This window comes from Sus scrofa, chromosome 13 (assembly GCF_000003025.6).
Source record: "Sus scrofa isolate TJ Tabasco breed Duroc chromosome 13, Sscrofa11.1, whole genome shotgun sequence".
NCBI lineage: Eukaryota > Metazoa > Chordata > Mammalia > Artiodactyla > Suidae > Sus > Sus scrofa.
The window spans coordinates 1,207,809-1,224,251 of record NC_010455.5 but is presented as its reverse complement, the minus strand read 5'-3'; the positions used below and the strand labels follow the sequence as shown (position 1 = coordinate 1,224,251).

Here is a 16,443-nt window from a genome sequence, read left to right as displayed (position 1 = left end):
TTCTGCAGCCCTGTCTCTGGCTCTTGCTATTTCTGCTGTGTTGACTCAACTCAGATGCTTCCTGAGACTCTCCGGGCTGTGCGGCCCACGCAGTAAGTGGAGCTTCACCTTTCACGTCTCTGTCCCTTGCCCATCCTGTCCAATCCAGTTCTCTTTTCCACTCGCTGGGCATTTCCCCTGAGCCACACGCTGTAGTGAAGGCTTTGTATTACTTTGTCTGCTTCTCACAAGAGCCCTGTGTGAGATGGAGATCATTATTCTTGTCACTTTGTAATTAAGGAAACTGAGGCTTGAAGAGGTTAACTGACTAGACCAGGCCACGGCGTTAAGAAGCAGCATGCTTTCTCCTCCACTTTCTTTGAGTAGGGGAGAACCAGAATTGTTGCCATTCTTCTGTTTTTCTTCCTTACAGATCACCACAGTTGGAGGAGACCTTCACAGATGAGATTTAGCATTTGTCATGTGCCAGGGTCTGTGTTAGGACATAAAAGTGGAAAATACTTGGTTGGTGACCTCAGTTTCTTTAGAGCATCAGTTGTCTTTCACTGTACAACCAAACACCCCCAAACTTAGTGGCTTAATACAATGATTTCTTATTTCTCATGACTCTCTGGGTTGCCAGGGCTCATAAGACAGCTCTTCTTATCCATGTGACACTGTGTAGTCACTCCTGTGGCTGTGTTTGGCTGAGAGCTTGACTTGCATGTCCAGTAGTGGTGCTGGCTGTTGGCCAGGGGCCTCTGCCTTCCTCACATGGCTTCTCATGCTCTAGGGACTTTCCCCACGGGACCTCTCCAGGAGGACAGCCTAGACTTCTTTATGTGGTTGTCAGCTTCCAAGAGAGTAAAAATGGAAGCTACCTGCCTGTTACAGCCTAGTTATAGAGGTCATGCAACATTACTTCTGCATCATTCTATGGCCTGAAGCAAGTGCAGGCCCAGCTCCAGGGGTGATAAAGACCACCACCTATTGATGGCATAGGAGCATGGGGATGGGAATGGTTGTTTCCACCACTTCAAAAGCATCTACCACACTCCTTGTTCATCTGGCCCTTTAGCCACAAGACTAAGGTTTGAGAGCTGGAAGTCTCCTGAAGCATCATCTGATTCAACCCCCTAGTTTCGCAGATAGATACAGGAACTAAGACCTGGGAACTCAAGCCCATTGGCCTCAACCAGCATTTAATGGAGGAGCTGGGCTTAAGAGCGAGGCTTGTCAGGTTGGTGTCCTCACTTGCACACACAGATGTGTGCTTTGTTTTTCTTTCTGCACAGGATGGTTCTGCCAGCTTCCTCTCTGACTCAAGGCTGCCCCTGTTAAGTTTGGGGACCACAAAGGTGTAGAAGAAGGGACAGACCTGCTTTTTTCTTCTTTTGTTTTTGTGCTTGGTACCTGCTGGGCTCTGGGGTCTTCCATTAGTGCCTTGGCCTCATTGACCAGCACTGACCAGGGATGCCCTCATCATCATTCCTCTTCTATATGTTGGAAAGTGAAATGATGCTGGGTTTGGCCATGCCTAAAAGGTGCCTTCCCAAAGCCCACATGATGTTATAAAATGAAACCTGACACATTTATGTAATGTTTTAGAGGAGTCTGTTATACTACGGTGCATTTTTCTAAAATTCACAATAAATAAAATAAATATTTTTATTTTTAAAAATCTTATTTGTCATGTGTCAGGGTCTGTTAAAAATATTATTTTTAAAAATAAAATAAACTACAATATGAAATGTGTTGCTTATTTTGAATGGAGCAGGTAAACCATAAATTATTGATTTCTCTCAGTATAACTACAAACTTGAGAATAATTAAGAGCTTCTGTTTTCCCTAAATATTATGATGCTATTTTGGATATTTCCAGCCTCCTGGGTAGTGGACAGATACTCATTTTATGTTAAAGATATTTGTTGTTAAATGCAGTTCTGAGATTCTCTCCCCACTCACCAACCCTTGTGGGGGTGCCTGACTGTTATTGAGCATTAAAGTAAATGAGAAATGTGATTCTTAGATTTATGACTCCTTAAAGATAGTAAACTTCCAAAAAATAACAGTAGAGGTGTTTTCTAGGAAAAAATGTTTACAACAACCTAAATGTCCATCGACAGAGGAGTGGATAAAGAAGATGTGTTACATATACACAATGGAAGATTATTCAGCCATTAAAAGGAAAGAAATAATGGCATTTGTAGCAATGTGGATGGACCTAGAAATTATCATGCTAAGTGAAGTCAGTCAGACAGTGAGACAACAATGTCATATGCTATCACTTACATGTGGAATCTAAAAAAACGGCACAGTGAACTTCTTTGCAGAACAGACACTGACTCACAGACTTTGAAAAATTTATGGTTTCCAAAGGAGACAGGTTGGGTGGTGGGGGGATGGGCTGGGGGTTTGGCATGGAAATGTTATAAAATCGGGTTGTGATGATCATTGTATAACTATAAATGTAATAAAATCCATTGAGTTAAAAATAAAATAAAATTCAAAAAAAATGTTTACTTGATTCCTGCTATATCGAGTATAGGTTGAATAAAACCTTAGTATTTACCGTTTTTATAGATTAAATAAGAATTTAATATTTGTTTACTATAAAAATTTACTGAAGACATAAGCACACAAAGAGAAAATAAACATCTCCCCATAATCCCATATTGTAGTCAAACCACTGATAACATTTTTAGCGTATGCTCTGAGTGACAGATAACATTTTTAGTGTATGCTCTGAGTGACAGATACATAGACTGATATGTAGGAAGGGATGTAGATACACACATAGAGACTTTTCTTTTAAAAGTGGGATCATGAAGTTCCTGTCGTGGCTCAGCAAAAACAAATCTGACTAGCATCCATGAGGATGCAGGTTGATCCCTGGCCTTGCTCAGTGGGTTAAGGATCTGGCGTTGCCGTGAGCTGTGGTGTAGGTCTCAAATGCAGCTCAGATCCTGAGTTGCTGTGGCTGTGGCATAGGCCAGCAGCTACAGCTCTTATTTGACCCTTAGCCTGGGAACTTATATATGCTGCGGATGTGGCCCCAAAAAGACAAAAATAATGATAATGGTGATGATAATGATAAATTAAAATGGGATCATACTGTTCAATAATCTTATAAGTAGATTTTTTTGTGTTTTGTTTTGCCTTGTATGTGGCAAGAACATTTTTCCACGTCATTAAATATTCTTCTACCACCCACGGGTGTAAATCTCTCTTGTTCTGACAGGACAGTGATATTGAAGCACTGGCCAGGTGTTTAGAGCACGTCCTGGGCTGCACCTCTCTGGGTGAGTAAATCTCTTCAATTCCAGAACGTAGTGACGCACACTGATTGTAATGGAATATCCAACTAGTAGAAAGCTTGGAAGGAATCTTGTAGATGTTTTAGTCCAGCCTCCTCAATTGACAGATGAGGAGACTGAGGCCAACAGAAGTTGAATGTCTGGCCCACAGGCCAGGAAATGCAAGGAACTGTTTATTATTAGTGTTCAGTGACCCTGGGTCTCCGAGGATGAAATCGTTAAATTCAGTGTCCACTGTGATATAGTGGTGGCCGGGCAACCTGGATAATAGGTTTTATAGGTTTCCTGGGAGAGGAATCTCCCTACCTCACTGATCCTGTGGAGGCATTACTTTCATTGAGGCTGAAAGGACCATCACTCTGAAGATCAGTCAGTTAGTGGAAGAGATTTTGTCTGAAAAACAAAGCTGAAATTTCTTTAGCATTGTCAGTCTCCATAAATGGGATTGGTGTGATTCAAGGATAAAGCCCTATTTCTTAGTTTCTTCCTCTTTTTTTAATCCAATAAGCCCAACCCTGATAACTTCTAGCACTGGATGATAAATTGGTAACTGACACAGGTAGAGCAGCAGAGGATACAATTGGCCATCAGCAGGTTTCACTTCCCTTAATTCAACCAGCCCTGGACAGAAGCTCCTCCAGCTCTGAGAGCTGCCTGTTCTCTGCACCAGGCCACCATGTACAGGGGACTTGAGTGGCCACAGGTTTTGGTATCCGCAGAGGCTCGATCCCCACAGATAATAGGAAATGACTCTGTTCTTATAGGTCCTGGGTAAAAAGGTCTTTTTCTTTGAAATTGATGGTGAGCTTTTATTTAAAAAATTTAAATTGTTTGACCAAAGGAAGTCCCTTTAAAAGGAGTGGCAGGAACAACGATGCAGTTTTCAGGCATGCCAGCATTCACCACTATTTCATTAGGTGCTTTCTGCACAGTTTATAGGCTTTTTCCAGCTTATTCCATGTCTCTGTGTGAGAAGCCTCACTCATAACATAGCTCTGTTTTCTTTCCTGACCACCACTCTGTGGTCTGCTTAACTGAACACCAATAACACTTATGAGGTATATTAATCCCAAATTTGAATTTGGGATTAAAATTCAAACCGTCACATTTCAGGAAGGCTGTCTTTTGGCTATGCATTCTCTTTCTTTCTCTGGACTGCAGTTAGAATAGCTCAATAATTTTCCAGCTGGGCTCCTTGGGGACCTCTGGAGCTGAAGTGGGTAGGGGACCCTGAGCATTACAGGGACAGAAGCCCTGTCTAACATGGTGTCTGGTGCAGAAGAAGCCCTTAGCACATATTTTTAAATATTTTAGGAGAAATTATGTACAGACTCTGCTCCTTTCCCAGCTTCAACCAAAATAGTTTCACTCTTATCTGTTTTATAAATTAGACTTCTACTTAAGATTGTCTTAAAAAAGATTCCACTCCAAAGGGAAAAAAAAAAGCTGGATTGGATAGATATCTAAATTCCCTTCTAGACTGTAAGATTTTATAAAAATGAGCATTATGAACATAGAATTAAAGATACACATTCATCTCTGACTGGAGTGCCACTAAAGTGACAGCAAAGGAATAAAGCTGCCATGAACATGCAGAAGCAAAGGGAGCAGGAGTGAAAATGGGACCTGTTAGAGAATTTGAGAAGGCCCAAGGTAGATGGGTGAGTGGTGAGTGATTTAGGGACAGAGAAATGCGATAGCTAAGTGCCTGAGGTGTGTGTGGGAAGGTGGAGAGTGTGGGGTGGGCTAGTGGACATCAACGTGAGGGGCAGCAAGCTTGGGAAACACCTGCCTGGGGAGGTACTCATTGCAGGTGAGAGTAAGATGACTTCCTGGCCTCCACAAGCTTTTCTGTCCTTACATAGACACCATGAAGAAATCCCCTCCCATAGCCTCATAGGAGATGAGCCTACGGGACTAGTCGGTAACTAACGGCTGCTTTGCTCTAACTACATTTTGAGGATATTCACCAACTACAGGCATAATTAGGCTTATTAATCATCATGGTTGTTGATAAGTGTCAAAATATTAACAGGATCCAAGGGACCGTCGAAACTTAAATGTGCCAGAGTGTAAGCCTTGTCGTTTAAATAGGAACCCTCTGTGATTGAGCCATGGTTGGCTCACAAACATCACCTGGTGCTTCTTGGACATACACAGTTGCCTGTTGAGCATGTTAGGTTGTTAATTATCTTCCACAAACATTTTCAAGAGTTTCTCTCAACCCTCTACAGGAGAGGAGAGAACAACAGACGCATGTGTCCTTCTGGTTGTTTGGACCAAGAAAGCTGTAACTCTGTAGCCCTGATAACACTGGTGGCCCTGGTTTACCCCAGAATTAGTTTTATTTCTACGTGAAATGGGGGCAGCGATGCCTCCCCTTCCTGTGTCACTGGGGAGTGGAGAGGGTGAATGAGTTGGCATTTCTGGAACTTCAAGAGATCCTGCATTAGAAGATGGCTCTTTGAATTACAAGTACAGTCAGTATATGAGTATCCTTTATGCATCAAGGTCAAGTTAAAGCCTTTAGAAAGTGGTTCTCACTCTCGAGCAGGCATTCAGATCATTAAGAGGGCTTGTAAAGTTGCAGGCGTGCTGTGTGCCCCAGAATTTGTATTTCTAACAAGTTCCCAAGTAATGCTGATGTTCTAGGTCCAGACCACACTTTTAGAGCCACAGCTTTAATGCCCCTAAGCCCTGAGATTCTTTTTTTTTTTGGTCACGTCCATGGCATATGGAAGTTCCTGGGCCAGGGATGGTATCCAAGCCGCAGTTGTGACATACACCACAGCTGCAGCAATGTCAGATCCTTAACCCACTGTCCGCAGAGAGAACTCCCTGAGATTCTTATCATGAATACCCACACTAATTTATAACTCAAGCAAATTTTTATGACTAAACTATAAAAAAATTATTTCTTAAAACTGTAGAGAATTTGCCTGTAAGCTAAAATGAAAATAGCTTCTTCTAGAATTTTTCTCTTTTTGTGGTGGTGTCACTGTGTTTTAGGCTACCTGGCACTGTGTACAAGAGTTTCTGAACTTCCTTGGAACCAATACTGTATTTTTTGCCTCATCCTCAGCATCTTAACAGACATTTAGGCAGGTTCAAGGAACTGCATGAATACTCAAACATTGAGACCTATTTAGAACATGGTCCCAGGCACCAGTGGTTTCTGGACAAACCAGTGCAAAGCTTTGGGACAATACCACCCACTAGGTACTTCTTTTACACGTAGAGGGAAAATCCCCCCAGATAGAGACACCTCATTTCTGAAGCCCTAAATTTCCCTACAAAATTTCCCATGGGGTGCAAGAAGCAGGGCCAGTCCTTACAGGATGCTAAGGGATCCTAGGTAGACTTAGGAGAGGAAATGAGAAAAAGAAATGTTTTAAGGCAACAGGGAAAGACGAGAAATGACGGCCTGGGGGATAGCCAGGAATGTAGACAGCCGCCATTTCACTGAGGGCAGATACTTCATTCAAAACATGCAATTCCCATTGTTGAAACATGCGACCTATCTTCCCTCCCCTCTGTCTTCCCTACAGATGTTTTCACAGCACATATAATAAGCCGGGTATCACAGAGTGATGGAGAAAACAAGGTCCCTCCCCTGATGAGCTCCTAGTTTAGTCAAGGAGGCAGGCACTGTGATGAGAACAACACAGGCAGCAGACAAGGGAAGTGGAGGGCGGAGGTCTGCTCTGGGCATGCAGCCTGGGGAGGGCTCCACAGAGGAGAAGGTGCGTGATTTCCTGTGTCTGTGAAGCAGGACAGGGTCTTATTCATGGTGGTGTCCTCAGAGTCTAACATAACCTGGCACACAGTATTTTTCAGTAATCATTAGGTGAATGAATGGAAAGATGAATAGAGCTGCCAAGTGATCAGAAAGAGGAACTATTCTCTAGAAAGGATTGAGCAGGGGTTAGGACAAGGCGGCAGAGTAGAAGGACTTGAGCTCACCTTCTCTCACAAAAACATCAAAAATACAACTAACTGCTGAACAACCATCAACAAAATAGATGGAAAACTACCAAAAAAGATATTCTACACCCAAGGACAAGGAAGAAACCACTTCAAGATGGTAGAAGGGGTGCTTCTGTAATATAAGCAATCCCATAACCACCAGGTGAGCAACCCAGAGACTGGAAAACAACTATATCCCAGAAGTCCTCCCATAGGCGTGAGAGTTCTGAACCCCACATCAGGTTCTCTAGCCTGGGGGTCTGGCATTAGGAGGAGGAGCCCCCCAGAGCATTTGGCACTGAAGGCCAGCGGGGCTTGAATGCAGTAGCTCCAAAGGACTGGGGGAAACAGAGACTCAACTCTTGGAGGGTACACACAAGATTACATGTGCACTGGATCCCAGGGAAAAGCAGGGACTCCATAAGAATCTGGGTGAGACCTGCTCATGGGTCTTAGAGGGTCTCCTGGGAAAGCAAGGGACAGTTGTGGCTCACTGTGGGAGAAGGACATTGGAGGCAGAGGTCCCAGGGAATAATTATCTGTATATACTCCCCTGGAGGCTGCCATTTTGGAAAAATCTGGCCCCACCCATCAGAACTGAGAAGCCTCAAGCCAAACAACAAACAAGGTGGGAACACAGCCCCCACCCATCAGCAAATAGGCTGCCTAACATCCTCCTAGGCACACAGCCACCTCTAATCACACCAGAGACAAACTCCACCCATCAGAGGGACAAGACTCAGCTCCACCACAGTGGGCAGGCGCCAGTCCCTCCCATCAGGAAGCCCAACACAAGCCCATGTATCAACTTCAGCCACAAGGGAGCAGACACCAGAAGCGAGAGAGGCTACAACCCTTTAGCCTGCAATAAGGAGGCCACACAAAAAGCTATACAAAATGAGTAGAAAGGATTGAGCAGTGTGGGAGCTCAGAAGTATCAAACAACTGGGCATATTTATGGAACTGTCAAGAAGGTTGATGCTGCTGGTATGTAAGATGTGAGGGAGGGATCAACAAGTCTGGATATACAGGGCCAAGGCCATGAGGAAACTTGGTGCCAGGTTAAGGACTAGGGTCCCACTGGTCCTTAATTAAACACGATCAGAAGAGATCACCTTCAACAAACAATAAGGCAGATGCTTTGGAAGGACTGGCTTGAGACAGGGAACTGGTTATAGGATCTCGTCATGCAGAAGCAGATGGTCAGATGGTGTTGCTATAGTAACCACCCAGGCCCATCATTACCCAGTAAGGGGAGAAGATGACCTCTTTTCCTTTTTGTCCAATTTAGAAAGGAAAATTCTGTCTCTGTGTTTCTTAGTAACTAGATTATGAACCATAGTATCATATGACGTTTACCCCTTTATAATGTTGGGGAAATTATCTGTACTTCTAGAGAGAAATCGTCAGCAGAAGAAGACAAGTCTGGTAAATTATATTTATAAAAAAAAAAACAAACAACCACTTGTTTTGTAGATCCAAGCAGGTTATTGCTACAGAAGTCATTAGAACATAGGAGATGCTTCCAGACTTCTCTGCCCATTAAGGTTCCCTAAAGGAACTAAATATGCTGACATGTCTGATCAGATTGGCTTTATGAAAATTGTTACCCTTCAATTCTTCCATTGAACCTTGGTAATTACCATTTAATCTCTATATTACTGCTGTATAGACCAGGGAAGACACTAAGGCTTCTGAATCCCTTAGAAACTTCCTTTGCTTAAGCTCTTCAAACTCTAAGCTGTTAAGTGTAGGGGTGACTGACAGTCGTTTAACCTTGCACCATTGTGCTTTTCACCTTGATGGAAAAGAGTTTCTTATAATAATTAGAGTGATCCCAACATAGTGTTTTATCCTAGTGTTTGGTTACTGACACATTGAAACCACTGCATTTGGAGGAGAGGAGAGATATTTTGAATCAAAAACCACTTGGATCATTTTGCTGTGAATGCATGAAATCTATCTGCCACTATCCCTTCTGTTTATGTCTTAGAGAAATTTAATAGTTTCTCTAAGTTCTTTAAAACCTGAAAGAATGCAACAGATTCAGAATTAGTGGCCATGTACAGAGAACCTGCATTTGGCAGATGTGTGGTTATGGGAAAGGCTTTGTAATTTAAATAAATTCCTGAAACAATATTATTAATCATTCTTAGCAGTATACTCTTAGCAAAGAACATTCTGTAGATAGCTCAGAAAAAAAGTTCCAGGAATCAAGTTTACCTAACTAAGAGAGAAACTCAGCAATCACTCATTCCTTTAGTACTCACAAATTAGGATTCCATCTCTACTTTGTAGAGAAATGATATTAGATCACCAAGATGTGTTGGCCTCGATCCTGCCATTAAAGGTTTCTGATTTCAGAGTAGATCCAAGAAAAGGCTCTAAATAACCATATGACCAGAGCTTAAGTAAGGATTCAGGAAGTGGGGAGATTGCTTTTCAGGGGGGATGGAACTCACCAAGGACCTTTTCAAGGGAAGGCAGCATCTGGGATTGTTCCTGATAATGAGGGTGGGAAGGAGGGCTCTGTAGGTGGAGGGACAGGACAGGGAGAAACAGAGGCAGGAACAGGCAAGAGCAGGCAGGATGACTGGGAACAGTGAGAAGTTCCATTTGGTGCTATTTGCCTGAATCATCACACTTGTGAATATGGCATTGAACAATCTTGGTAGCTAATTTTTATTGTTTTTCCTAAGAAAAGTCTCTTCCTTGTAAAAAGTGTTTACTAGTATCTTCAATATCCCACATCCTTTTGTGTGGAGACAGATAGTCACTAACACATACACTTGAATTAAAATTAATGTTTAATGTATTAAACTGAGTTATTATAAAGATATTACTACCCCCTTTCCTTTTTTTTCCTTTTTCTTTTTTTTTTTTTTTTTTTTGCCTTTTAGGGCCACACCTGCAGCACATGGAAGTTCCCAGGCTAGGGATCAAATTGGAGCTGAAGCTGCCGACCTACATCACAGCCACAGAAACACAGAATAGGAGCTGCCTGCCTATGCCACAGCTACAGCAACTCAGGACCCAAGCTGTGTCTGCAACAGACACCACGGCTCACAGCAATACCAGATCCTTAAATCACTGAGCAAGGCCAGGGATCAAACCAGCATTCTATGGATACTGGTCGGGTTCGTAACCTTTTCTCTCATATGTATATCTTTTTTCCAGTCTATTTTATTGTTTATTTGGGATTTTGTTGGGGAAAACCTTTTATTTTTTAAGTAGGTAAATGTGACTCAACTTTTATATGTTCTAGCTTTTCTGTTTGTTTGTTTAAGAGTATCTTATTTTGGCCTACTAAATTTTCTTCTAGAATTTTTATTGTCTTATTTTTCACATTTGAGGTTTTTATGCCAGTAGAATTTATTCTTTCCCATTTAATTTAAATTCTTTTTTGTCATAACTCTTGGGTATTATTTATTCCTGGGTCTCTTTTGGCCTACTGACCTAGCTTAATCTTCTATCAATAGCAGAGTGTCTCCTTACACTGCCTTTATGAAATGTTTTAATGTCTAAGACAGATATCCTCTTTTCTTCAAATATTCTAATCCTCTGACTTCATTCTCCCACAAGCATTTTATGATTATTTATCCATCTCCAAAGGACACCTACTTTTTCCTATTACTGAGATCTTTTAAAAACTTAGCAACATAGCACTTATACAGTGACCATGCAGCAATGCAACAATGATTTTGAAACTAGTTTTAAGGAAAATGCAGAAACATTCTTCATGTGTTTGTTTTATCTTGACACTCTATAAAGCCTGGTGCCAAAACTCTGGCTGCATTAAAGACTACTCATCCTTTTTTATGGCTGAGTAATATTCCATTGGATATATGTACCACATCTTCATTATCCATTCCTCTGTCAGTGGACATTTAGATTGCTTCCATGTCTTGGCTATTGTAAACAGTGCTGCAATGAACATTGCAGTTCATGTATCTTTTCACATTACAGTTTTCTCTGGGTATATGCCCAGGAGTGGGATTGCAGGATCATATAGCAGTACTATATATGTATTTTTTAAGATATCTCCATACTGTTCTCCATAGTGGCTGCACCAATTTATATTCCCATCAACAGAGTAGGAGGGTTCACTGAGAAAGATAGATATCATATGAGATCACTAATATGTGGAATCTAGTAAAGAATGACACAAAAGTACTTATTTACAAAACAGAAACAGAGTCAAAGATTTTTAAAATGGAACTTACGGTTCCCAAAGGAAAAATGTTGGGGGAGGGATGAAATGAGCGGTTGGGCTTGGCATATGCACACTCTTATATATGGAAGGGATGAGTAGCAAGGACCTACTGTATAGCACAGGGAAATCTACTCAATATAGTGACCCATATGAGAAAGGAGTCTAGAAAGGAACAGTATATGTATGCATATAACCGATTGACTTTGCTGTACACCTGAAGATAACATGACATTGTGAGACAACTATATTTTAATAAAATTAAAAAAAAAACTGCTCAGAAATGTATGGGCTGAGGAGTTCTCTTCGAGGCTCAGTGGTTAACCAACCCAGCTAGGACCCATGAGGACCTGCCTTCAATCCCTGGCCTCACTCGGTGGGTTAAGTATCTGTCATTGCCATGAGCTGATGCATAGGTGGCAGATGTGACTCAGATTCTGTGTTGCTGTGGCTGTTGCGTAGGCTGGCAGCTGTAGCTCCTATTAGACCCCTAGTCTGGGAACATTCATATACCGCAGGTAGGGCCCTAAAAAGCGAAAGAAAAAAAAAAAAGTATGAGCTGAAAACAACAAACAAGGTTTTGTTTGTGGGTCATGAATAAGGGGTGGCTTGGCTGGTGGTGCTGTTGCGTAGGCTGGCAGCTGTAGCTCCTATTAGACCCCTAGTCTGGGAACATTTATATACTGCAGGTAGGGCCCTAAAAAGCGAAAGAAAAAAAAAAAAAAGTATGAGCTGAAAACAACAAACAAGGTTTTGTTTGTGGGTCATGAATAAGGGGTGGCTTGGCTGGTGGTGCTGTTGCGTAGGCTGGCAGCTGTACCTCCTATTAGACCCCTAGTCTGGGAACATTTATATACTGCAGGTAGGGCCCTAAAAAGCGAAAGAAAAAAAAAAAAGTATGAGCTGAAAACAACAAACAAGGTTTTGTTTGTGGGTCATGAATAAGGGGTGGCTTGGCTGGTGGTGCTGTTGCGTAGGCTGGCAGCTGTACCTCCTATTAGACCCCTAGTCTGGGAACATTCATATACCGCAGGTAGGGCCCTAAAAAGCAAAAAAAAAAAAAAAAAAGTATGAGCTGAAAACAACAACAAGGTTTTTGTTTGTGGGTCATGAATAAGAGGTGGCTTGGCTGGTGGTGCTGGCTCAGGGTCACCCCGAGGTGGCTGTCAGATCGCCAGGACCGTGGTCATGGGGAAGGCTTGCCTGGAGCTGGAGGATGCCTTTCCCAGGTGACACACTCACTCGCACAGAAGAAAGTTGGCTGGGGCCTCAGCTCCCTCCACGTGGGCTCCTCACAGGGCTGCCTGAACAGTCCCAAGGCCACTAATGATGGGCTGCTAGGCTGCCTCCACTACTCCCTGGACCCTGGCTGGGCCCCCTCCCACCCCACCCTTGCCTGGATGGCCTCCGTGAGCTCCACTCCTTCTCCACACAAGCTTCCAAGAGTAAGTCTGAGGAAGGCATCGGAGGGTGGCTGCATGTCCGCACCCTGACAGTTCAGAGACTGGAAGTGACTGTCAGGCATCTAGAGCTGTTTCAGTGGAGCTGGCCTGTGTCTCACGAAGGAGAGGATTCTCCTAAAAAGGAGAGGGGAATGTGAAGCCCAAAATAATGAATGTCGACTATGGTAATTGGTAATGAGCTTTCTTGTGATGAGGATAGACCTTAAAAATGACCAGAGGTGTGGAGGAGATGGCCCTGGCAGTGCCCTGTGGGAGGAGAGGATCCAGACGATTATTCCTCTTTGTCTTCTGGGATGCTGCCTGTAGGGGGAGCCATTTGTTTTAGCAGCAATTGTCAGGATTGACAGTGTGGAAAGGAGAAGTCCTGTGAACAGAGGACCACAGCCATGCCTTGCGGTAGTGGGCTCTATGGAGTGCCTACCTGCAGACCCAAAAAACCTGGTCCTGAATCTGCTTAGCTGAGCGCTTAGCTGAGACTCGAATTCCACACTATTCAGATTAGAAGAGGTAAGAGAGACAAGGTCACCTCTCTCAGCCCCAGAGGAGGCTCAGTAATGCTCCTGGGGTTGTGTGATTGCATGCAGTACAGATGGCCATCGACGTGCCTTCCTGGGCGAGGTGGCAGTTAGCAGGCCCCTGTCAATGAACAGTCCAGTCCGTCTGTTTGAACCTTAGACACGACTCATTCTGGAAGGGGCAGTATGAAGCTGTCCGGTCAGCAGTGATTATACACCAGACCAGTTGCTCTTTGAGGCCATTCCTGGCCAGGTCAGTAAAGCTATGTCACTGACAGAGAGGAGAGAGTCCACCCATTTGTTAGGGCAGAGGGTTTCTTATCCAGCTCATTTAAGAGTTCTATTAAATTACTTATGTGAAAAGTTGGAAATGTGAGTAAGGCTGAGTTCACAAATGTTGACATGTTTATTGAGCATTTCCTGGCACAAAAACCTCATAGGGCTCACAGAGGAATACCAGACACAATTCATGTTTTTAGAGAACTTCCAGGTTATTACAGGTGTCACCATCTCTAGACCAAATGACCAGACCTCCAGGTAAGAAGTAATGGACTCCAGGCGATGAGGCAGCAGGATCACCAGATCACTAGACACCACCCTAGAGATTCTGACTCAGTAGGCTTGGTGAGGCAGACAGAGCTGCATCTCTAATAGTTTCCCATGTGATGCTGATGCTGCTGGTCCAGGCAGCCCTTGGGCTGTCACTTCCAGCTAAGGCTTTATAAAGAAAATGCTTACATTTGACAAATTTTAATACATCGGATCAAATTTTTAATAAAGGAAACTCCCATTCCATCTTTAATATATTTGTGACCCCTTTGAAGAGAGTGTCAGTTACAACCTAGAAAAAGGTTTGCTTTCAACATTTAGGTTATACTAACCTGAAGGAATAAAATAGTTTTTTTGACACAGCAAGTCTGTGTCTAGGAGTGTAAGATAATCAGAATTCTATGTAAAGACAAATATATCCAAGGATTCTCATGGCAGTGTGGTTTACCATAGTGAAAAATGAGAATCAAAATAAGTGCCTAGCAATGGGGGCTGGTCTACATTCTAGAACAAAGTTCTTTGCAGTTTATTAAAAACTAAGGTATAATTTCATATTCATTGGCATGAAAGGTGTTCTAAAATAATAAAGTATACAAAACTAGGACTTCCCATCATGGCTCGGTGGAAAGGAATCTGAGTGGTATCCATAAGGACTCAGGTTCCATCCCTGGCCTCGCTCAGTGGGTTACGGATACAGCATTGCCGTGAGCTGTGTAGGTCACAGATGTGGCTCAGATCTGGTGTTGCTGTGACTGTGGCACAGGCTAGCAGCTGCAGCTCTGATTCCTAGCCAGGGAACCTCCATATGCCTCAGGTGCAGCTCTAAAAAGACAAAGATTAAAAATAAATAAATAATAAAATATACAAAACTATAGTTGATACACACACACACACAACACACACACACACACACACACACACACACACACACACAACACATGCACATGCGGGCACTGGAAATAACAACGTGATCATAATGTTCTCTAAGATGCTTTCCCATTCTGTGTTTTCTAATGCATCTGCAATGACCATGGATGACTTCTGTGACTCTTTTCTGCTGAAAGAAGGGGAGAGTGCTGACATATTTGCCTTAAGTCTTTGAGTCAGTCTTGCAGTAAACCCTGTTTTCTGCTGTTACAGAGAAGCAGATTGTTTCTAAAGCTAAGATTCTCTATGTTGGGAGTCCAGAATAATGAACCTCCCAAACAATGGCTACTGTCTGTATAGGGTAAGCACAACTGAAAAAGCTAGGGTCTGGCCTCCACAATCCTCTTACCCTGTATGCACATTTAATTGCTGCGCCCCAACCTGAAAATAGACTCTCTCTTTTTTTTTTTTCAAATTGATAGGTGCTATTCTTAGAGGCATCTCCTGGTATATTCAAAAGCAAATGAACATTTGCAAACCTCTGAACTCCTGTTGTTTTTAATCTTCCATGCAATTCAGTTGAATATTTGTTGTGTGAAATAACCATGTAGTAAAAATAGAAAATTTATTTATTGCCTATCTTCTGGTATTTATCATCTCCCTTATGAGTAGCAGGTTTCCTTTTACAAACTGAGCTACTTTTTTTTTTTCCAGCTAATGAATTTTGGTAGAGACAGTGGGGTGCTTTTTATTTTTGAGAAGCTGCCCTGTGCAGAACAGTGGGGTGCCTGCCATGGGGACAAGGGAGGCATCATAAGTACACCTTGGGCCTTTACTGACAAGACACCTTTTTTAAAAAATGCATTTTATTGGAGTATAGTTGATTTACAGTGTTGTGTTCATTTCTGCTGTACAACAAATTGACTCATTTATACATACTATTCTTTTCATGTTCTTTTCCATGATGGTTTATCACAGGATATTGAATAGAGTTCCCTGTGCTCTACAGTAGGACCTCGTTGTTTATCCATTCTCTGCTTTGCATCTGCTTGCCCCAAACTCCCACTCCTCCCCCCTCCTCCCTTTCCCCTTGGCAACTTCAAGTCTGTTCTCTCTGTCTATGAGTTTGTTTCTATAAATAAGTTCATTTGTGTCATATTTTAAATTCCACATGTAAGCGATATCCTATGATATTTGTCTTTCTCTGATTTACTTCACTTAGTATGATTTCTAGGTCCCTCATGTTGCTGGCATCTTCTTTATTCATTCATCTCTCAATGGACACTTTGGTTGTCTCCATGTCTTGGCTAAACACTAACATACCTTTGTATAGATCACTGCATTTAAGCTTTGCTAGAACCCTAAACAGAGATTTTTTTTTTGTACAGATTGGGTAACTGAGTCACAGAAGTCCTGTAATTGATCGAACATCACAGAGTCAGGATTCAAACTTCAGACCCCTAAGACAGCTTGCCCTCATCCTTGAGTACCCCGGCTCCCTCTCTGCTGGGAGCCTCTGGAGGTTGTTCTCTCCTGGACCATATTCTTCTTTTTCCCTCCTGTCTTCCTTCTTTTCC

General features: G+C 42.6%; 1 protein-coding gene across 4 annotated transcripts in view; it reads left to right on the top strand.

Moving 5' to 3' along the window:
• Positions 1–16,443, top strand: part of NEK11 (NIMA related kinase 11) — a 290,466-nt gene that overhangs the window by 211,439 nt on the left and 62,584 nt on the right. For 3 of the 4 annotated variants that reach the window (XM_021071329.1, XM_021071326.1, XM_021071327.1), the window contains one exon: positions 3,221–3,281. The exons of the other annotated variant lie outside the window; for it this stretch is intronic. In XM_021071329.1, the coding sequence (XP_020926988.1) occupies positions 3,221–3,281 (61 nt within the window). The remainder of the gene's footprint in view (positions 1–3,220; positions 3,282–16,443) is intronic. 4 annotated transcript variants of the gene reach the window in all.